Source organism: Diceros bicornis, chromosome 25 (genome assembly GCF_020826845.1).
Source record: "Diceros bicornis minor isolate mBicDic1 chromosome 25, mDicBic1.mat.cur, whole genome shotgun sequence".
NCBI lineage: Eukaryota > Metazoa > Chordata > Mammalia > Perissodactyla > Rhinocerotidae > Diceros > Diceros bicornis.
The window spans coordinates 46,894,046-46,917,534 of record NC_080764.1 but is presented as its reverse complement, the minus strand read 5'-3'; the positions used below and the strand labels follow the sequence as shown (position 1 = coordinate 46,917,534).

General features: G+C 36.1%; 1 protein-coding gene across 1 annotated transcript in view; it reads left to right on the top strand.

Moving 5' to 3' along the window:
- TBC1D15 (TBC1 domain family member 15) overlaps positions 1-23,489 on the top strand; it is a 75,864-nt gene that overhangs the window by 11,478 nt on the left and 40,897 nt on the right. The window contains exons 2-4 of the mRNA XM_058568775.1: positions 9,581-9,679; positions 10,108-10,182; positions 21,190-21,328. Of these exons, the coding sequence (XP_058424758.1) occupies positions 9,581-9,679; positions 10,108-10,182; positions 21,190-21,328 (313 nt within the window). The remainder of the gene's footprint in view (positions 1-9,580; positions 9,680-10,107; positions 10,183-21,189; positions 21,329-23,489) is intronic.

Below are 23,489 nucleotides of genomic sequence, written 5' to 3'. Positions count from 1 at the left end.
GTGTTTTCCTCATCAGTGTGAGTAGAGTTACCAGTTTTATTCTTCTCAAGAAACTAGCTTTTGGTTTCATTGATTTTTTCCCCCTATTTTTCTTCTATTTAATTAATTTCTACTCTGCTCTTTATTTCTTTTTGCTTACTTTGGGTTTAATTTGCATTTCTTTTTCTAGTCTTTTAAGGTAGAAGTTGTGGTCATTAATTTGAGGCCTTTTTTCTTTTCTAATCAAGGCATGTAGTGCTATATATTTCCCACTCAGCACTGCTTTAGTGGCACTACACAAATTTTGATGTGGTATGTTTACATTTTCATTCAGCTCAAATGCTTTCTGATTTCCCTTTTGATTTCTTCTTTGGTCCTTGGGTTATACAGAAGTATGTTATTAATTTTCAGATATGTGGAATGTTCCAAAGATATTTCTGTTACTAATTTGTAGTTTAATTCCATTGTTGTCACAGAACATACTTAAATTCTTTTAAATTTACTGAGGTGTATTTCATGGCCCAAAGTATGATCTGTTTGGTAAATGTTTTGTGTACATTTGAGAAGAATGTGTATTCTCCTGTTGTTGGTTGGAGTGTTTTATAAAGTGCTAATTAGGTCAAGTTAATTGATAGTGTTCTTCGAGTCTTCTGTATTGTTCCTGATTTTCTGTCTATTCTTTCATCGGTTATTGGGAGAAGGGTACTGAAATCTCGAACTTAATTGTGGATTTGTCTGTTTCTTCTTAAGGTTCTATCAGCTTATGCTTCATATTTTTTGAAGGTCTGTTATTAGGTGCATAAACATTTAGGATTCTTAGGTCATCTTAATGTGTTGGCCATTTTATCATTATGACATTATCTTTGTACCTGATATTTTTTTGCTCTGAAATTTACTTTTGTCTAATATTAGTATAGCCATTCTAGCTTTCTTTTGATTAGTTTTAGTATATCTTTTCATCTTTTTGTTTTAAGCCTATTTGTGTCTTTATATTTAAATTGCTTTTCTTGTGGGTAGCATAGAGTTTGGTCTTAACTTTTCTATCCAATCTGACAATCTCTTTTTAGTTGGAGTCTTTAGATGATTTCCATTTAATGTGGTTACTGATGTGGTTAAGTTTGCGTCTGTCATCTTGCTGGTTGTTTTCAATTTGTTCTATCTCTTCTTTGTTCCATTTTCTTTTTCTGCCTTCTTTGTGGTTAATCAAGTAGTTTTCATTATTCCATGTTTATTTCTTTTGTGGACTTATTAGCTATAACTCTGTTATTTTAGTGATTGATTAAGGGCTTGTGGTATATACATCTTTAGCTTACCACATTTATCTTTCAGAGTTATTATACTACTTCACATAAAGTATAAGAACCTAGAACAATATACTTCCATTTCTCTTCTCCTGGCCTTTGTGCTACTTTTTGTCATTTTACTTTTGCATATGTTACAAACCCCAGAAAAGAAACCATGTATATAATTTATTTAGTCTTTAAACAAATAGATTTGATTAACAAGAAATAAAATATATTTATCCACATAGTTACTATTTTGGATGGCTTTCAGTTTTGTGTGTGGATCCAGATTTCCTTCTATAGTGTATTTGTTCTCCCCAAAAGACTTCCTTTAACATTTTTTGTAGTGTAGGTCTGATGGTGATGAGTTTTTTAGCTTTTATATGTCTTAAAAAGTCTTTAGTTTACCTTCTTTTTGAAAAATACTTTCTCTGGGTATAGAATTATAGGTTAACAGTGTTTTTCTTTCAGTATTTAGAGAAGTTGCTCCAAGGAGGCAGGAGGAGACTGTGTACAGAGGTGTGATGGATGTGTTTATGGCCTGATAATGATGGTTCCACGAGTGTACACTTATCCCCAGACTCATCAAGTGGTATACATTAAATATGTCTAGCTTCTTATATGTCTATCATACCTCAATAAAGTGGTTTAAAAAAGATGTTACTCCATTGTCTTTTAGTCTCCATTGTTTCTAAAAAGAAATCTGCTGTAATTGTTACAGAGTCATGGGCCACACAGCAATGTGTGTAATAGACTATATCATCTAGCTTTGTGTAGGTACACTCTGTGATGTTCACAGTGACAAAATTGCCTAGCAGTACATTTCCCAGAATGTGTCCCCATCGTTAGGCAACACTTAATGTTTTTCCCTCTGGCTGATTTTAAGATTTTCTCTGTATTTCTGATTTTGCACAATTTGATTATGATGTGCCTTTATATAGTTTTCTTTGGGATTCTTGAATTTTGGAATTCATTGAGCTGTTTAGATTTCTGGGTTTATAGTCTTCATCTAATTTGGAAAATTTTCTGCAATGATTTTTTCAGAAAAGATTCTTTTTCTGTTTCTCCCTTCCGTTGTCGCCTTCAGGTACTTCAAGTATATGTACACTAGACCACTTGAAGTTTTCCTGTAGCTAATTGATGCTCTGTTCACTTTTTTCTCAGTCTTTTTTCCTTTCTTCATGTTTTGTTTTGAAAAGTTTCTGTTGCTCTAACTTTGAGTTCATTATTCTTCTGCAATGTCTAATCTGCTGTTATCTCATTCAGTGTATTTTTCATCTCAGATGTTGTAGTTTTCATCTCTAGAAGTTCAGTTAGGTCTTTTTTTATATTTTTGATGTCTTCTCTTACCGAGTTCTAAGTTTTCTCCAGTGTCTCGAACATACGGAATTCAGTTATAATGCTTTAATATCCTTCTCTACTAATTGAATTATTTGTGACATTTGGGGTCATATTTAAACTTGTTGATTTTCCTCCTCATTATGGGTTATATTTTCCTGACTGTTAGCATGCCTGATAATTTTTTTTAATCAGAGTCAGATATTGTAAATTTTATCTTGTTGGGTGCTAGATATTTTTGTATTCCTATAAAATATTCTTGAGTTTTATCCTAGAAGGCACTTAAATTATACAGAAACAACTTGATAGTTTTGGGTCTTGCTTTTAAACTTGGTTAGATGGTATCAGCACAGCATTTAATGTGAACTAATTTTGCCCCACTGCTGAGGCAAAACTATTCTGAATACTACCCAATGCCCTGTGACTTATGAGGTGCCCCACTCTGGTGGGGACAGCTCTATGTGAGCCTGCAGATGGTCTCTTACAGTAATTTCAGGTGGCTTTTCCCTCTCGCCTTAAGTAGTTTACTGATACACGTGCAGTGATCAGAACTCTGCCTAGTACTCGAGGACCTCTGCCCATCTCTTGAGGTCTCTCTCTCTGCTCTTCTCTCTTCTCCAGTACTGTGTCCTGTGAACTCTGTCTTGACCTCTCCCAGTTCCCAGCTCTGTGTCGTCAACTCACAGAGACCACTGGGCACTTTCTGGGTTTTCTCTCACATTACCACAGCTGGAAACTCTCTCAAGACAGTGAACTAGGACAGTTGTATGACTTGCTTCATTTGTGGCCTTTCATTCAGCTGTCGCTGTCCTTCATTACCTCTTGAAAACCATTCTTTCATACGTATGGCTTTTTTTTTTCCCTGGTGGGAGGATAAATCCAGTTTCTGTTCACTCCATCTTGGCTGGAAGTATAAGTCATTATAGGGATTTTTTTCCTCTCTGTTTTTGGCGGGATTAATACCTATGTCTTCCATATATCTTTTTTGCCCTCAAGCCCAGGATGAATGTTTATGTTCCAAATTTGTTTCCTTTGTTGTTATGAACTCTGAGATGGTGTTTTTCTTCCAGAGTTTTTGTTAATAACCATTTCTTTCCTGTTGGTCTACATTAATTCTCTTCTGTCGTGTACTTTCTGAGAGATGACATTGTCAACAAGATATTCAAGAATGTTGTCAGATGCTAAGTATTTAGAGAATGCCAATAGATATTTGGGTAGCTGAAGGTTGTCATCACATCTGTAGGGTGGCTTTATGCCAATTTGTAATATATTTTAGAGTATTGTTTTTCCCCATTTCATTAGTAGTTTATATATACTCGCCACAACAATAGCATCCCCCCCCTTTTTTTTTTGCAGGTATTCCTTAGCGGTAGGGAGACTGCTCCCTCAAATCTGCTTGATCTGTCCTCCTTCCTTTTCTTTTTCTCAATGTGTATTCTTCTATTGTTGAATTCATGTCATGATTTCCATCTCCACTACTCTTGAGATTTGGTTTAAATTCTATTTAAAACTTCACATTTTGTGTTTATCACCAGTAATTTTTAGCATTTTGATTGTAAAACAAAACTTATATATGGAAAATCACACTTACATAACTTAATGAGTGGTAAGGCAGACATTCTTGTAACCACCACTGTGTTCAAGAAATAGACCTTTGCAGCCACTCCAGAAGGCCTTCCATGCACCCTTCTTCCCTAAGTAACCACTGTCCTAACTTGTATGGTACTTACTTACTTGCATTTTTTTTTTTTTTTTATTATTACTGGTATTTTTTAAACATTGCTGTTGTGTCATTTTTTTTAAGTCCTTCTTCTCTTTCTCTGCTTAGTGTTACTGGGTACTTCTTCCAGTTTTGTTTTTCTCAATCAGTTGCACCTTTTGTCTTTTATGGTATTTGATATCTTATTTTTCTTTGGATAGTTTGTTCATTCTCTTTGCGTTTCAATTTCAGTTCTTCTTATCAAACACATTACTTCTGGATTTTGAAAGATTGGACCATACAGGAACCATGGTCCAAAAAAAACAAAACAAAATATCCCAAACCACCCAAATCCTGATTTTGACAACAGCTATGTATCCTGTTTGTATAGTCTTCATACTCAGCTTTCTCTGCCAAATGAACTGGAAGATGAAATAAAAACACCATTTATATCTTCATTAGACATGTATTCCAGATATATTTTTATCATATAATTTATTCCCTTGTAAAATATCACAAATTACTAAGTTGCTGGGCTTGCAGAACTGACATAGACTTTTAGTACTGTCTGGAATATATGTGCAAGGGAAATGATTAGGCTGTTTTATTTTTACATTTGGTGCCTCTGTATCCCTAAGGTAGCAATCATGGAAAGTCTTTACTGCCTGCACATTGTCTTGCTATTTGGAATGCTTGGTGCTGATAACTTAGAGTCTGGGTTCTCTGTGGCAAGAATCTCAAACATGTTGTACATCTCTAGTAGTGCAGACTCTTGTCTCAGTCTTTTTCTTTTAGCTTCTATTTGACAGCTTCCTGACATTAGTTTTCATTGCCCTTCACCTCCATGGAATATAATTTTTTCTTGTCCTTTTTCTTGGCTTATATATTTTTTTTCCTATTATGCCTATGAACTTTTCATCTTCTCTGAAATCTTAGGTAGTAGAAAGAAGGTGAGGCATTGCTGATGCCCTTTCTTTGCTTCCTGTAGCATAGAGAACCTCCTCATGTTCATAGCTGGTGACTGGTAACTCCTTCACTGGTAACTGGTGACTCCTTCAGGTTGAAATACTAGCACATAGGATCCTGGAACCATTTTGTCAGTGTCCATGGGTGCTGAGCCTTAAGTTGATTGCCTTTTTCATTACGTATTTTTTGGACAAATAAAGCTTGTCAGAGCAGACCTCTGAGTCTCTACCCCAGAAAGAACCTTGCTGAAGTCACTTAACTTCCTTGCGTTTTTTCTCAGTTACAAAGTGGGAATGATAACACATATCTAATTGAGTTGTGAAGATCAAATGTGATGATGTAGAAATGCTTTATTAAAGTAATGCATAGTAGACATATTACATGGCCAATAATAACATTTGAACCTTTCTTTTTACTTTACATTAGAGATCGTGAATAAAACCAGAGAGAGAAGTTAGAAGCCTGTTTTACTAAAAGTATTACCTCAGATGAAATTTCTAATATCATAATTATTCCCTGTAGCAAAATAATTTTTCATATCAAACAAGCTTGGAGATAGCTTTTCAAATATTAATTATTACCATTGGTAAACATAGGAAGCAGAATATCCTATGGTGGAATGATACTCCTCAGGAATCAATTCACTGTAGAGTCTAATGAAGAACAAAATATCTTCATGCTGTTGTATAAGATCAAATTTTTAATTGGACCTGTTTTTGTACTTTGAACTATTTTAAGTAGTTGATACCTGTAGAGTTGTATTTTATTATACACATGTCCCCAGAAACTGGGGTGATGAGCAGACATGCTGTAAATAAAAAAATAAGTAAAACCATTCCCTTAAAAAAAATACAGTTATGGGCTGTAATAGTAAAATGAATGGTTCAAACCAAAATGTTATAAAAGGGACTAAGCTTCTTGTGTGGAATGTTTAGGAGTTCAGATGGGAGGGAAATTAAGGGTTTTTGTTTAATGGCCAAATTGTTCAGCGGTTAGCTGCTACACTGATTTATAAGTTAAAGACATTTGAAATTGTTTTTAGTCCTGAAGCAGCATTATTTTCTACGTCTAAGCAGTTTCAGAAACTGCTTTCCTCTAGGGAAACCATGTGGAATTTTTCTGATAGTTTCTTGAGGTAGTGATAGTTGAGATTTAGTAGATGAAGGTCTCAGGAGATCTGAAACGCACTCCTTCCTTTGGTCTGCATGTGGCCTTGAACAAACACTGAACAGCTTAGTCCATTCTGTGAAGTGCAGATGGAGATGATAAGATCTGTTCTGGCTCCTTCAGTTTGGTTGTGAGGATTAAATGAGATCAGAGTGCTTTGAAAACCAAGTGCTATTCGGTTAAAACTGTTGTCATTAAGTTATTTTATATTTGAAGTAAGTTATGTACTGATGCAACTAGTATTTTTTTTTCTGAGCCTTTTAGTCTTATAAGACCTTGTAAGGTTTAGTAGCACATAAAGGTAAATTTATTAGTTTTATCCTGTGTACCATTTCTGGCAGAATTATTAATTTGTATTGCTTAACATCACACTTTTCAAGTTAGAAAGCTGACCATGACTGCTTTCTAAAGACAGTAGGAGTCTGGGTTTGGAATTGTGAATTTTTGGACAGGTAATTTTTCACTTAAAAAGTTCTAGACTTAAGGAACACAGGGTGAGTGCAGCTTTGACTTTTTTGTAAGGTGCCTGGTACTTTAATACTTTTTATTAAATTACTAAATTACTTAGGAAATTATTTAGCTAATAAATTACTTAGGAAACTCAACCTTTTCTTAAATGAGAAAGAGAATAGGCAACACTTGACCAACATATGTATGGGAAAGAAAGAGTTGCCTAAAGTGCTTCAGTAGGTAAAGTGTTTGATTTGATTCTTTGGGGTTCACTTAACTTCATTAAAGTTCCAGAATCTCTTTAGTGTTAATAGTATCACAGAATCTTAGATTGCATAGTTAATGATACCAAGCTTTTGTTGGCAAGTGAGTGTCCCTTTTTCTACTCTGAGAACTGTGAAGTTCTTGATTCTTCTAATAGCTGAGTCTTGGTGAAAATATGCTAAAATGTAGTTTCTGGATATGTCTGTGATCTATTTGCACAAAAGCTTGAGATTTTAAGGGATTTCTTTTCTATAACCTTTTCATACTTCCATTTTATGGCCCCAGATATAATTATGTAGTTCAACCTCCTGTTTTACAAATTGATAAACTGAAGTCCTGCAAGGTTATAGTTTATGTTTCTGGAATTCTTTTTTTTCACTTTACTCCTTAAAATTATTTTTTTAATTACTGAAGCAATATGTAACTGTATTTTAACTTTGAAATATTGAAATGTTAGAGGCTTTAACATAAAAAGTTAACAATTCCTCTTTCAACCTTTCCCCATCCCATTCTCTCATCTAAAAGTAACCTCTGTTAACAGCTTGAAGTGTGTTCTTCCGGAACTTGTTCTGTGTATTTTACACGGATAAAGAAAACTTTTAAAAAGTATGTCATCATACGGCATATAATTGGCAATTTTTTCCATGTCTGTCTTTCTGTCCATTTAATCTCCCTCATCCTTGCGTAACTCCTGAATAATATCCTCCGTAGAATGAATATCCCAGTATATATTTGATCATTTCTTTCTTTGTCGACATTTTGATTCATACCTTTCCTTTCCTCCCTCCCTCACCCCCTCTGATATTATAAATAATACTTGTGAATATTCGTATGCATATCTTTGTGTTCCTGTGTCAATAAATCTGCATGCTTGAAAAATTTTCATCTCTATACAGACAATATAGCATTGTCTCCCACCGCTCCCTAACTCATACTGTCAACCGTCTTTGCCCTCTGCTTAATGCTAGTCTGTTGCTTAACGACTATTTTGTTGAAGTCCATCTTGGGTTTTTGAGATCAGAACTTCTCTGGTGATCTTGATTACTGGAAAGACTCTTTCCTGTAAGAGATGAGACATTGTATAAGTCCATATCACAAGTGATTAAAATAACACAGGAGAGGAAGTAAAAGTAATGTGGGAGCTTTATAGTGTAGTGGCTAAGAACACAGTTTTATGATGTCACGCTGCCTGGGTTTCAATCTCCACGCCACTCCTAAACACACCTTACTATTTGTGTCATCGACCTTAGGTGAGTTATTTAACCTCTCGTTCAGTTTCCTCCTTCACACAAACAGGCTCCTCATCCTAATGATGTAGTAGGATATAGTTATATAACCTGTGGTCCAGGGTTATAACATGGAGTTCCTGGTGCAAAAGTGTTCCAATAAATGTTAGCTAGAAACAGGACGATACATGCCCATTTGCAATCATCAACTAGAGGGTGATCATGATGGGCTCTGGTGGTGCTTGTCCTGTATTGTTGGTCCCCATGCTCTTCTGAATAGTGATGTGATTGTATTAATAAAAGGTCTACATAAATAGAAAGTACACTCTGTTCCAAACTTACATATGTCAAAAGTACGTAGGTCTAGAAATGACTATTTTTATTTCTCTTTTACTTATTTTCATAATGAAAAGATTTTTTAATGGTTTGAAATGGCTCCCAGGAATGGATTCTTAATTTATAACATGCTTATAGAAAATAACGCTTAACTTGAAATGTTTCAGTTTACTTAGAAATTAACTTAAGTCTTCCCTATATTCCCATAGGACATTGTTCATTAGTCATGTCTTAATCATATTAATATATCTATAGTCTTTTACATGCTTTTACTTATAGAAGCACTCATATTTATAAATATTTGTGTGCTTGAACTATTTTAAACAAGTCATTTCTAAAAGTCCTCATCATTACTCTTTTAAAATTCCCATATTTTTTCCTGAATTTCTATGCCACCATTCTATAAAAACACACCCAAATGATCTTACAGTAAAAAATGTGCTATTATGAGAGTAGTTAGAAAGCACTGATTCCTCATTGTATTTCATCTGTTCTTATTCTTGAATATTTTCAGTTTGAACCCAGTATTTTGCTTAACATTTATTACAAATGTATTTTAAGTGGGATTTGCATATTGAGACACATAGCATTTAGCCTGATATCTTTGTTTATGGAGAAGGTCAAGATTGTGGTTATCACTAAACCGATGAACTTGCATGCATGTTCATAAACTGGAAACTTCCTTTCCAGTTTATCTTTGTTTGAAGTGCTCTTATGTCTGAGTGATGTTTTTTATATAATACCTTTACATATGAAATAATTGGAAGCTTGGTTCAGGCATTATAGGAAAACATCTCTTAATTTTTTTTTGACAAATGTTGAAGTAGTACTGAATAAAAGTGGTGTGATTAATCTTATTTTTGCTGTTCCAGGTTATATATGAACAGGAAGGGGTCTATATTCACTCATCTTGTGGAAAGACCAATGACCAAGACAGTTTGATTTCAGGAATATTGCGTATTTTAGAAAAGGTATGTTTCTGGTAAATGATTTTATTTAATAATTATTTATGGTAGTGATTCATCTTTGGGACATTATCAGCAAATTTGAATTTTGTGTGTAAAATAAAATTATGTAGTTGAGCTGTAGTTGTAAATTTAACATGGAAATGATGTTAGAAATAAAATACTTGAGATAAGCCAGTGAAATGGCATGGAATATTTTAAAATTTATGTAAAATTTGCAGTAATATAACTTTTTTATAATGAAAAGTAAGCAGAATTGAAAAATCTACATAACATTGGTTGTCGAGTAGTGGTTACATATGATATTGCGTATGTAAACTGCTAATATTTAAGAAGTTAAAATTTTCTTTTTGGGTTCAGGGTATTAAAAATAGGTAACTAAGAATGTAAGATACTGCTGAATAGTAAATATGGTTAATAATTTCTTTCTCTAGGATGCTGAAGTAATAGTGGACTGGAGACCATTGGATGATGCATTAGATTCTTCTAGTATTCTTTATGCTGGAAAGGTATTTAAGAAAAAAAGTACGACTAAAGAAATGCCATTTTTAAAATAACAATATATATATTATTGTTATTACAATAATAATATAATATATATTGTTATATATATTGTATAACAATATATTGTTATATATTGTTATAATATATATTATATTGTTATTACAATAACAATATAATATATATTGAGATATATTTCATATACCATAAAATTCACTCTTTTAAAGTGTATGATTCAATGGTTTTAGTATATTTACAGAGTTGTGCAACCATCACCAATATCTAATTTTAGAACATCTTCATCACTCCTAAAAAAGAAACTATACCTTTTAGTAGTCACCCCCATTCCCACTTAACCCCAGCCCTTGCAACTGCTAATCTACTCTCTATCTCTGAGGATTTGCCTGTTGTGAACATTGCATCTAAACGGAATCATACAATATGTGGTCTTTTATGAGTGGCTGCTTTCACTTAGCCTAATGCTTTCAAGGTTTCATCCATGTTATAGCACCTATTGGTACTTTCTTTTTTTTTTGCTGAATAATATTGCATTTATGGCTATACCACGTTTTTGTTTATTCATTAATCAGTTGATGGATATTGGGATAGCTTTCACTTTTAGGTTCATATAAATAATGCTATGAACATTCATATACACATTTCTGTGTGGACATATATGTTTCTCTTGAAAACCCTGGGTTATATGATAACTGTGTTTAACATTTGTATCGTGTTGTCTTCTCTCTATGGAAGGTAGAGATTTTGCTGTATCTTACCTCTGATTCACCTTGAAACTCTGGCTCAGTTGTCCACATTTCTTCTCAAAGTATTTAAGCACATAGCTGATCTTCTAACTTCATCTTCGTGGAGACGTGTCTCCCAGAGCCTTCTTACAAGCTCATTCTTAACTGGTTGCTCTTTTGGTTTGCCGCGCAGCAGTTATCCTGGGGATTCTTTTTGCCTCTTGCCCATATTTTAATCCCTGTTTCCTGTATCCCATGCTATCTTCTGTTCTGGTTTAGTTCCTTGTTTTGGTACAGCTCCAGGGCTCCTGAGAAAAAGGATACATATGGGAGCAGAAACATTTCTTTTTTTAGACTTTCTGTCCTTATTCTGAATTGATAGCTTGGCTGGTATAGAATTACAGTTTGAAAATAAATTTTCCCACGTATTTTTAAAAATTAACCCAGGTTTGTCTGGTTTCCATTATTGATGTTAAGTCTCATGCATTCTAATTCCTGATCTTCTGTGTGTTTTTTTCTTCTTTGGAAGGTTTTAGAACTGCCTCTTTGTTTCTAGTGTTCCAGATGTCCTGGTAATGTGCCTTTATGGTCTTTTCTGTCAGTGTGCCAGGTATTTGATGGGCTTCTTTAATATGGAAATTTGTCTTTTAGTTCTTAAGAGATGTTCTTGAATTATTTATTTTTTTATTGATGTTTTAATAGTTTTTAACATTGTAAAATTTTGGGTTGTACATTTTTGTTTGTCCATCACCATGTATATGTCTCCCTTCACCCCTTGTGCCCACTCCCCACCCCCATTGCCCCGGTAACCACATTACAGTTTTCTCTGTCCATGTGTTGGTTTATATTCCACATATGAGTGAGATCATACAGTGTTTGTCTTTCTCTTTCTGGCTTACTTCACTTAACATAATACTCTCCAGGCCCATCCATGTTGTTGCAAATGGGACAATTTTGTCTTTTTTTATGGCTTAGTAGTATTCCATTTGTATCTATATACCACGTTTTCTTGATCCAGTCGTCAGTCGAGGGACACTTAGGTTGCTTCCATTTCTTGGCTATGGTGAATAATGCTGCAATGAACAGAGGGGTGTATAAGCCTCTTTGGATTGTTGATTTCAGGTTCGTTGGATAGATTCCCAGTAGTGGGATGGCTAGATCATAGGGCATCTGTATTTTTAATTCTTTGAGGAATCTCCATACTGTTTTCCATAGAGGCTGCACCAGTTTGCATTCCCACCAGCTGTGTATGAGGGTTCCTGTTTCTCTACATCCTCTCCAACATTTGTTGTTTTTGGTTTTGATGATTATAGCCATTCTAACGGGCGTGAGGTGATATCTTAGTGTTGTTTTGATTTGCATTGCCCTGATGATTAATGATGTTGAACATCTTTTCATGTGCCTATTGGCCATCTGTATATCTTCTTTGGAGAAGTGTCTGTTCATTTCCTCTGCCAATTTTTTGATCGGGTTGTTTGTTCTTTTGTTGTTCAGTTGTGTGAGTTCTTTATATATTATGGAGATCAACCCCTTGTCAGATGTATGTTTTGCAAATATTCTCTGCCAGCTGGTAGGTTGTCTGTTCATCTTGATTCTGGTTTCGTTTGTCTTGTAGAAGCTCTTTAATCTGATAAAGTCTCACTTGCTTATTTTTTCTTTAGTTTCCCTATTCTGGGTAGGCATGTCATCCGAAAAGATTCCTTTATGACCAATGTCAAATAGTGTGTTGCCTGTATTTTCTTCTATGAGTTTTATAGTTTTAGGTCTCGCCTTCAGGTCTTTGATCCATTTGGAGTTAATTTTTGTGAATGGCGATAGCACATGGTCCACTTTGATTCTTTTGCATGTGGCTGTCCAGTTTGCCCAACACCATTTATTGAAGAGACTTTCCTTTCTCCATTGTATGCTCTTAGCTCCTTTGTCGAAAATTAGCTGTCCGTATATGTGTGGTTTTATTTCTGGGTTTCAATTCTGTTCCATTGATCTGTGTGTCTGTTTTTGTACCAGTACCATGCTGTTTTGATTACTGTTGCTTTGTAGTATGTTTTGAAGTCAGGGATTGTGATGCCTCCTGCTTTGTTCTTTTTTCTTAGGATTGCTTTAGCTATTCGGGGTCTTTTGTTGCCCCATATGAATTTTAGTATTCTTTTTTCTATTTCCGTGAAGAACGTCATTGGGATTCTGATTGGGATTGCATTGAGTCTGTAGGTTGCTTTAGGTAATATAGACATTTTAACTATGTTTATTCTTCCACCCACGTGTATGGGATATCTTTCCATTTCTTTATGTCATCATCGATTTCTTTCAATAATGTCTTGTAGTTTTCACTGTATAGGTCATTCACCTCCTTGGTAAGATTTCTTCCTAGGTATTTTATCCTTTTTGATGCAATTGTAAATGGTATTATCTTTTTGAGCTCTCTTTCTGTTAGTTCATTATTAGCATACAGAAATGCAACTGATTTTTGTAGATTGATTTTGTACCCTGTGACTTTGCTGTAGTTGTTGATTATTTCTAATAGTTTTCCAACAGATTCTTTAGGGTTTTCTATATATAAAATCATGTCATCTGCAAATAGTGAGAGTTTCACTTCTTGGTTACCTGTTTGGATTCCTTTTATTCCTTTTTCTTGCCTAATTGCTCTGGCCAAACCCTCCGGTACTATGTTGAACAGGAGTGGTGAGAGTGGGCAGCCCTGCCTCGTTCCTGTTCTCAGAGGAACTCTTTCCCCATTGAGTATGATGTTGGCTGTGGGTTTGTCATAAATAGCCTTTATTATGTTGAGGTACTTTCCTTCTATTCCCATTTTGTTGAGAGTTTTTGTCATAAATGGATGTTGTATCTTGTCAAATGCCTTCTCGGCGTCTATTGAGATGACCATGTGGTTTTTATTCTTTGTTTGGTTGATGTGGTGTATCACGTTGATTGATTTGCAGATGTTGAACCATCCCTGCGTCCCTGGTATAAATCCCCCTTGATCATGGTGTATGATCTCTTTTTTCTTTTTTTTTTTTTTTTTGGTGAGAAAGATCAGCCCTGAGCTAACATCCATGCTAATCCTCCTCTTTTTGCTGAGGAAGACTGGCTCTGAGCTAACATCTTTGGCCAATCCTCCTCCTTTTTTTTCCCCCAGAGCCCCAGTAGATAGTTGTACGTCATAGTTGCACATCATTCTAGTTGCTGTATGTGGGATGCGGCCTCAGCATGGCCGGAGAAGCGGTGCGTCGGTGTGCGCCTGGGATCCGAACGAACCCTGGGCTGCCAGTAGTGGAGCGTGGGCACTCAACTGCTAAGCCACGGGGCCGGGCCTGTATCATCTTTTTAATGTATTGCTGTATTCGGTTTGCCAATATTTTGTTGAGGATTTTTGCATCTATGTTCATCAGCAATATTGTCCTGTAATTTTCTTTCTTTGTACTGTGTTTGTCTGGCTTTGGTATCAGGGTGATGTTGACCTCGTAGAATGACTTAGGAAGTATTCCATCTTCCTCTGTTTTTTGGAATAGTTTGAGAAGGATGGGTATTAAATCTGCTTTGAATGTTTGGTAAAATTCGCCGGAGAAGCCATCTGGTCCTGGACTTTTATTTTTCGGGAGGTTTTTGATTACTATTTCAATCTCTTTACTTGTGATTGGGCTATTCAGATTCTCCATTTCTTCTTGGTTCAGTTTTGGGAGGTTGTATGAGTCTAAGAATTTATCCATTTCTTCTAGATTGTCCAATTTATTGGCATATAATTTCTCATAGTATTCTCTTATAATCCTCTGTATTTCTGTGGTATCCGTTGTAATTTCTCCTCTTTCATTTCTAATTTTATTCACTTGAGCCTTTTCTCTTTTTTTCTTAGTAAGTCTGGCTAAGAGTTTGTCCATTTTGTTTATGTTCTCAAAGAACCAACTCTTTGTTTCATTAATCCTTTCTACTGTTTTTTGGTCTCAATTTCATTTATTTCTGCTCTGATTTTTATTATTTCTCTCCTTCTGCTGACTTTGGGCTTTGTTTGTTCTTCTTTTTCTAGTTCTGTTAGGTGTAATTTGAGGTTGCTTATTTGGGCTTTTTCTTCTTTGTTAAGGTGGGCTTGTGTCGCTATGATTTTCCCTCTCAGGACCGCTTTTGCTGCATCTCATATGGTTTGGTATGGCATATTTTCATTTTCGTTTGTTTCCAGATAGTTTTTGATTTCTCCTTTAATTTCATCAATGATCCATTGGTTGTTCAGTAGCATGTTGTTTAATCTCCACATTTTTGTCGGTTTCCCAGTTTTTTTTTCATAGTTCATTTCCAGTTTCATAGCATTATGGCCTGAAAAGATGCTTGTTATGATTTCAATCTTCTTAAATTTATTGAGGCTTGCTTTGTTTCCCAGCATATGGTCTATCCTTGAGAATGTTCCATGCGTGCTTGAGAAGAATGTGTAGTCAGCTGTTTTTGGATGGTGTGCTCTGTATATGTCTCCTAGGTCCATCTTGTCCAGTTTTTCATTTAAGTCTACTATTTCTTTATTGACTTTTTGTCTGGATGATCTATTCATTGGTGTAAGTGGGGTATTAAGATCCCCTACCATTATTGTGTTGTTGTTAATGTCTCCTTTTAGGTTTGTTAATAGTTGCTTTATGTACATTGGTGTTGCTATGTTGGGTGCATATATATTTAAAAGTGATGTGTCTTCTTGGTGGAGTGTCCCTTTTATCTTTTTATGTTTCCCTTTGTCTTTCTTCACCTGTTTTATCTTGAAGTCTGCTTTGTCTGATATGAGTATGGCAACACCTGCTTTCTTTTGTTTTCCATTAGCTTGGAGTATTGTCTTCCATCCTTTCACTCTGAGCCTGTGCTTGTCTTTAGAGCTGAGATGTGTTTCCTGGAGGCAGCATATTGTTGGGTCTTGCTTTTTAATCCATCCTGCCACTCTGTATCTTTTGATTGGAGAGTTCAATCCATTTACATTTAGGGTAATTATTGATATATGAGGGCTTAATGTTGCTCTTTTGTCACTTATTTTCTGGCTCTTTTGTGTTTCCTTTGTTTCTTGTCCCGTTTGTTTCGGACTGCCAATTCAGTTTGGTTGTTCTGTCTTATGACTCTTCTAGTTTTCTCTTTGTTTATCATATGTTATTTTGTTTTGATTATTTGTTTAGTGGTTACCTTGAGGTTTGTGTAAAAAATCTTGTGTATGAGATAGTCCATTATCTGATGGCCTCTTATTTCCATATACTAAGTCAATTCAGTCACTTTCCTGTTCCCCTTCTAAGTTGCTCTTGTTATACCTTATTCTATCTTGTGTTGTGGCTGTGTGTTTACAGTGATGAGGTTAAATTTATTTCTGGTGAATTCCTTCCTTTGGTCCTTGATTTTGGTATTTAAGTGGTTGCCAGCCTATTCCGGTAAAGATCTACTATTTTTCTGAGTTTGTCCACCTATTTTTCTCCTTGCTCCAAGCCTTCTATTCCCTTTCTCTTCTTTTTTTCAGGCCTGAGGGCCTTCTTGAGTATTTCTTGTAGTGGGGGTTAGTGGCCATGAACTCCCTTAGCTTTTGTTTATCTGACAGAGTTACTATTTCTCCATCATATTTGAAGGATGTTTTTGCTGGATACAGTATTCTTGGCTGAAAGTTTTTGTCTTTCAGTGTTTTGAATATATCATTCCAGTCTCTCCTAGCCTGTAAAGTTTCTGTTGCGAAATCCGCTGAGAGCCTGATGGGAGTTCCTTTGTACGTTAATTTTTGTTTTTGTCTAGCTGCCCTTAATATTGTTTCTTTGTCATTGACTTTGGCTAGCCTTACCACTAGGTGTCGTGGAGAGGGCCTTTGCCTGTTGATATAGTTAGGTGACCTGTTGGCTTCACTTACTGGTATTTCCTGCTCCTTCCCCAGAATTGGAAAATTCTCAGCTATTATTTCCTTGAATAGGCTCTCTGTTCCTCTTTCCCTCTCCTCTCCCTCAGGAATACCTATAATTCTTATGTTACATTTCCTAATAGAGTCAGATATTTCTCGGAGACTTTCTTCATTTCCTTTTAGTCTTAGTTCTCTCTCCTCTTTCATTTGGAGCATATCTGTATTCCTATCCTCTAAAATGCTAATTCTTTCCTCCATATTGTCAGCTCTGTTCTTTAAAGATTCCAGATTCTCCTTTATCTCTTCCATTGTGTTCTTCATCTCCATCAGCACTGATTGATTTTTATGATTTCAATCTCTTTTGTGAAGAAACTCTTAATCATCGAATTGTTTGTCTGTGTTGTCTTGTATTTCGTTGAGTGTTTTTATGACAGCTATTTTGAAATCTCTGTCGTTTAGGTTATGGATTTCTGTGTCTTCAGGGTTGGTTTCTGGGTGCTTGTCATTTTCCTTCTGGTCTGGTGATTTCATGTATCTTTGCATTGTGGTTCCTGTATTGGCTTTGTTTTTCCTCATCCTGGAAATCTCTGGTTGCAATTTCCACCCTCCGCCACTGTGTGGGGGTAAAGGGCTGTGTAATCTGAGCCCCCTGTGTTCTGCGGCGGTTTTTCGCTGTCATCCGTGGGTCGGGTCGCTTGGTCTGGTCTCGTTGGCTGAGCTGCAGGGTCCGGTTTTCAGGGAGAGGGGGGCTCCCTCTTTTGCCTGCTGGGTCCCTGGCGTGGGGGCTTTTCATTTGCCCCTCATTATCCACTCTCTGGGGTGCTCAGATGTTGATGGTACCCCATAGCAGGTTCTGAGTCCTCTGTGTGAGAGTTTCCCACTGGCTGAGAGAGTCCGAAGAGCTACGGTTTCCCTGCAGAGGGCCGCCCCTCCCCCCTCTCTGGGAGCCACGCGGACCGGGATCACTGATCTTTTGGGGAGGGAGAGGAGTTCTCCTTACCTCTCCTCACTTCCCGTGGGAGCCCAGCTCGTTCCACTCTCAGATGTGCGGCTGTGTGGATCTTTCTGATCTTGCTTTTCACTGTCTGGAATTCCATTGTTGGTCTGTGAATGTTCCTTTTGTTGTATCTTATCGGGGGAAGAGTTTACGGAAAAGTTCTCTCCACCATGATGCTGACGTCACTCCTTGAATTATTTTAGTGATGATTTCCTCTTCCTTTCCAATTTCTATTTTCTTTCTTTCTGGAACTCACTAGACCTTCTGGGCTGATCCTATAATTTTTAAATACTTTCTTTCCTATTTTCTAATTGTTTGTGTGTGTGTACTGTTTTCTAGGAAATCTCTTCAGTTTTATGTTCCAGTTCTTGCCTTTTTCATTTTTACTGTGTGTGTGTATATATATATATATTTTTTTTTAGTGAGGAAGATCAGCGCTGTGCTAACATCTGCCAATCCTCCTCTTTTTTTTTTTTGTATGAGGGACACTGGCCCTGGACTAACATCTGTGCCTCATCTTCCTCTACTTTATATGGCATGCCGCCACAGCATGGCTTGCCAAGCAGTGCATCGGTGCGTGCCGAGGATCCAAACCGGTGAACCTCAGGCCACCGCAGCAGAGCATGCGCACTTAACCACTTGCGCCACCGGGCCGGCCCCCTTTACTGTATATATTTTTTTGGTGAGGAAGACTGGCCCTAAGCAAATATCTGTTGCCAATCCTCCTCTTTTTGCTGAGAAAGATTGTACCTGGGCTAACATGTGTGCTCATTTTCCTCTATATTTTGTATGTGGCAGGCTGCCTCTGCATGGCTTGATAAGCAGTGTGAAGCTCCGTGCCCGGGCTTCCAAACCTGTGAACCCTGGGCCACCGAAGCAGAGCATGCAAACTTAACCACTATGCCACCGGGCCTGCTCCTCATTTTTACTATGTTTTTAATTTCTAAGACATCTTGTTGGTGTGCCCCCTTCCCTCCTTTTTAAAAATATCATCCTGTTCTTTGTAGATGTAATATCCTTCCTTATTTCCGAGGTGCTTAATGATAGTTTTTTAGATGTTTTCATCTCTCTATAGCCCACTTCCTCTAATTGACTTTTCTTTTCTTGTTCCATTTGGACTTTGTCTTTTGTGTAGACACTTGCCTTTGACGTTTGGTGGTCTTTGTAGTGTGATGCTCATATTTAACAGCAGACAAAAAAGCGATTATACTCTCTCTAGGTATGGGTGTGCTTGGTAAGAGTAGTGACTCAGGGTGACCTGGCTAGGTTGTTTCCTTGGGGAATACCTGATGTTGAAATGTGGGTCTTTTCTCTTGGGCTAGTCATTGCCAGAGAAGAATCTGCAGATTCCTGCCTGGAGAGGGTAAGCCTGGATTCCAGTGTTCTGGAAACTGAGTGGAGGAAGAGAGCAGAGAGTCTTGCCAACTTATCCTATAGATGGACTTTCAGTTAATTCTCCTGTTTTCAGTGTATTATCCTTTGCTCATTGTGCTTGGTCTCCCCTAAATTAGAGGTAGTCTGTTTCACCTCCTTTAATGAGTAACCCTCCAGCCTCTGGACTTTTGGTAGTAGCCCTCTTTTCAGCTTGACCTTGTTCTCATTTCCAGAAGTACCTGATCTACCAGGGTGCCTGGAGTGCAGTTCTGTAGATGCTTCTTAGCTCTCCCCACTATTGACGGTAGAGTGGATAGTGATGATGGTAAGGGTTGCATTTTTTAAATCGGGCAAACAGGGAGGGCTCCCTGAGAAACGATATTTGAGGAAGGACCCAGAAGAGAAAACAACTCCACTTCATAATTTCATTCATTCTGTTTTCTCCCTATTTTTCACTCTGTTTGTGTTTCTTAATTTTTCTTGTGCCTTTATAATTTCTTTCTATTCCTACAAGTTTTCCTTTTACTCTTTGGTAAAAGAATTACACTAGCAATACGTGAGTACATTCTTGTTGTAAAAATTCAAATGCTAGAAAGTCGAAGTCCTACTTGACTAGAATCCTGTTTTTCATCTGTCCCTGTTTAGTGTATATCTTCCCAGGTTTTTATCTGTACACATTTCATATCTATCTATCTAGATCCAGTTTTCTGTGTGTTTCTAATTGTGTATGCTGCCGTGTAGTTATACTGCACACCTTGCTTTTCAGCTTTGTTTGTTATGTATTGAACATATATAAATATTAACATATATCGGTCTTTAAACTACTGCCTAGTATTTCGTTGGCTACCCCCTAATTTATTTACTCATTCCTTCATTGATGACTATTAGGAGATTTCCAGTTTTTCACTTTTGCAAACAGTGCCGCAGTGAAAATTCTTGTATGTGCCTCTGTGTATGCGTGTGTGAGTATTTCTTGAGGGTAGATGATAAAAAGAGAGTTACTGTGGTGAAGCACATGCATATTTTGAATTTTCGTAAATATGGCTATATTGCTCTTTTGGAAAGTCAGTACTAATTAGCACTGTCATCAACAGTATCATCAATAGCATTTCTTCACACTCATATTTTTATTTTTTAATTGAATGGGGCAAAAAAATTGAAATTCATTTTAACTTGCTTTTCTTTGATTGTTTCTGATTCTTCGATTGTTTCTGAAGTGGGACATCTTCCTATATGTTTGTCACTTCATGTTTTTTCTTTGACTTGCTTGTTCATACCATTTGCTTATTTTTCTGTTTTGATATTTGTTGATTTCTAAATAAATTGATAGGAGCTGTGTTTGTATTCTGCATGTTTTTCTGTCGCCTGCCATATAGTTTGGAAACATTTTCACCCAGTCTTGCTTACCTTTAACTTACGTGTGGTATCTTTTGTTGCATAGAAGTTAAAGTTTTTGATTTAGTCAAATTATTAATTCATTTTAGACTTTTGGATTTGTTCTCTTTTGAAATAGAAAGTTCTATGGATCTGTTTTATAGATCATGTCCATCTGTTATTTGTAGCTTTCAGCTAATTTCGATTAAGAAAAATATGCAACTAGTGGTGGCTTAAATAAGTAGCCACCATTGGCTGTTTTCCTCAAATAATCAAAAGTCTGGGGGTTGGGAGCTATTTGCAGTGGTTCTCTTGCTTTTTCTCTTGTGGTTATAAGGTGACTGCCATACTTTTCAGCAACACAGCTGCATTCAAAGCAGGAAAAAGGGGAAAAGGGATGAGGTTTTTATTAGGAAAGCAAAAGCATTTGCAGAAGCCCTGCAGTTGACTTCTGCTTGTGTTTCATTGGCAACCCTAACTGTAAGGGAGTCTGGGCAAGCTTTCCTTGTCTTTTTGGTAAAGATGAGTAAGGGAGAAAAGGAAAGGATAGGGAATAGTGTTTGGTTTTCCCACCAGTGATGTCTGCCACAACCCACAAGTTTGTGTTTAATTTATGTAGAAACTGAGATGTTATTGATTGAAATTAAATTCTAATTTTAGTTCCTTAATGTTTTATATATTACGATTATTTTAGGACTCCAGTTCCGTTGTAGAATGGACCCAGGCCCCAAAAGAAAGAGTTCATCGAGGATTGGAACATCTGAACAGTTACGAAGCAGAGTGGGACATGGTTAATACAGTTTCATTTAAAAAGAAACTACATACCAATGGAGGTATGAATTCAGTCTTTGAAATCTTAAACTGATTTGCTACAATATAATATAAACAAAAGCGCAAAGAAAATTCTTTAATGTTCCTTAGTCAGAGGAAGGATGATTTGGTGCTTTGATTAATATGTGTAATTCTCATTTTAGTTATGTATATTTTTTAGTATATTTTTATTTTTCTTTGTTGTTTTGTTGTGACTTCATAAAAAAGGCTTTAAGAAGACTTGTTCTGTTTGGTAGTTATTAATAGTAGAAAATAGAAATTTTCTATTGCTTTGGCTGTCTCGTGCACATTTTTCTTAAACTAGTCGGGTAAAAAACATCATGTTATTTCATCCTAAATCACTAGGGGGAGTTAGAGTATACCACTAACCCATACTGTTCTAATTTCAGTAGTTACCTGGATCCTCATAGCTCATTGCAGTCTCTCCTTTATGTATGTTTAGTGACTATTCTCTTTTATATATCTTATATATATGTTTAAATCTATGTTTGCTATGTGGTGAGTATCTACATGTAGATAACAAAAAAGAGCCAAGCTAACGGCCTGATAGAATACATATACTGCACCAAATATGATTTAGCTAGCCAGTCTGTGATGTGGCCAGCCTAGTTGTGATCTCTTTTAAAAATATTAAACACTTGCATAAGTTAAAATGTTTTTTGTGAATTGATTCCTTTGTGTTTTATAATTAAAAGGATATTTTATCTCTTAATGATTTTGGTCTGAATTTAGAATTTATCCACATTTACCAGACTCAAAAAGGCTGGTGAGAATTTACTGGAATACGTGTTGCTACATTTATATAGCATTGTTACTAAGTAAAATTGGTTTTCATGTATGCCCTGGGGAATCATTCTCATATACAGTAGTTTTGCTTTGTACTGTATCATTCTTGGAAACATTGACAGTTGTTAAGAAGTAAATAGTAATTCACAAGCTTTTAATAACAATCAGCTCATGCATGTATGTGTGTCTCTTTTTTTTTTTGGCATTCCCTTTCTACTGAAGGGAAGTTTCTTAGCAGAACAATGCAAAGTATTAAGGAAGGATAAAACCACAGGATTTTAGTATATTTGGCATGTGAGGGATTTTTAACTTCTCTAGACTAGATCTTCAGGATTTGTTTTATGTGAATTGCTGTTTTTTGTTTGTTGTTGCCTAATATTGTTAAATCCTTGAAAATGAAGAAGACAAGCCACAGGAATGAGCAAAAGTGAATCAATGAGTGACTTTTCAGAATTTCATAAAAGAAAGATGCATTACATATATATGAGAAAAGCATAATCTGACAATGAAGATCTTTTTATTTTTTTATTTATTTGATTTTTTTTTTAATTTTTTGTTTACTGCAGTAACATTGGTTTATAATGTTGTATAAATTTCAGGTGTACATCATTATACTTCTATTTCTGCATGGATTACATCATGTTCTCACATTCACCACCCAAATGCTAATTACAATCCATTACCAGACACATGTGCCTAATCATCCCTTTTGCCCTCCTCCCTTCCCTCTTCCCCTCTGGTAACCACCAATCCAATCTCTGTCTCTATGTTTTTGTTTGTTGCTGTTATTATCTACTACTTAATGAGTGAGATCATACAGTATTTGACCTTCTCCCTCTGAGTTATTTTACTTTGTGTAATACCCTCAATGTCCATCCATGTTGTCACAAATGGCTGGATTTCATCGTTTCTTGTGGCTGAGTAGTATTGCATTGTGTATATATACCACATCTTTTTTATCCATTTATCCCTTGATGGGCACTTAGGTTGCCTCCAAGTCTTGGCTATTGTGAATAACGCTGCAATGAACACAGGGGTGCATGTATCTTTACGCATTGGTGTTTTCAAGTTCTTTGGATAAATACCCAGCAGCGGAATAGCTGGATCGTATGGTAATTCTAGCCTTAATTTTTTAAGGAATTAAAGATCTTTTTAGATTAGTGATTTTCAACTTTAGCTGCACATTGAAATCACCTGGGGAGGTTAGGCTTTTTTAAAAAATACCAATGCCTGGTTTCATCCAGCAAAGTAAATCAGACTCTGGAGGTGGAGCCTGGGCATTTGTAGTTTTCAAAAGTTCTCCTGGTGATTTTATTTTTTTATTTTTTTATTTTTTTTGACCCCCAAAGCCCCAGTAGATAGTTGTATGTCATAGTT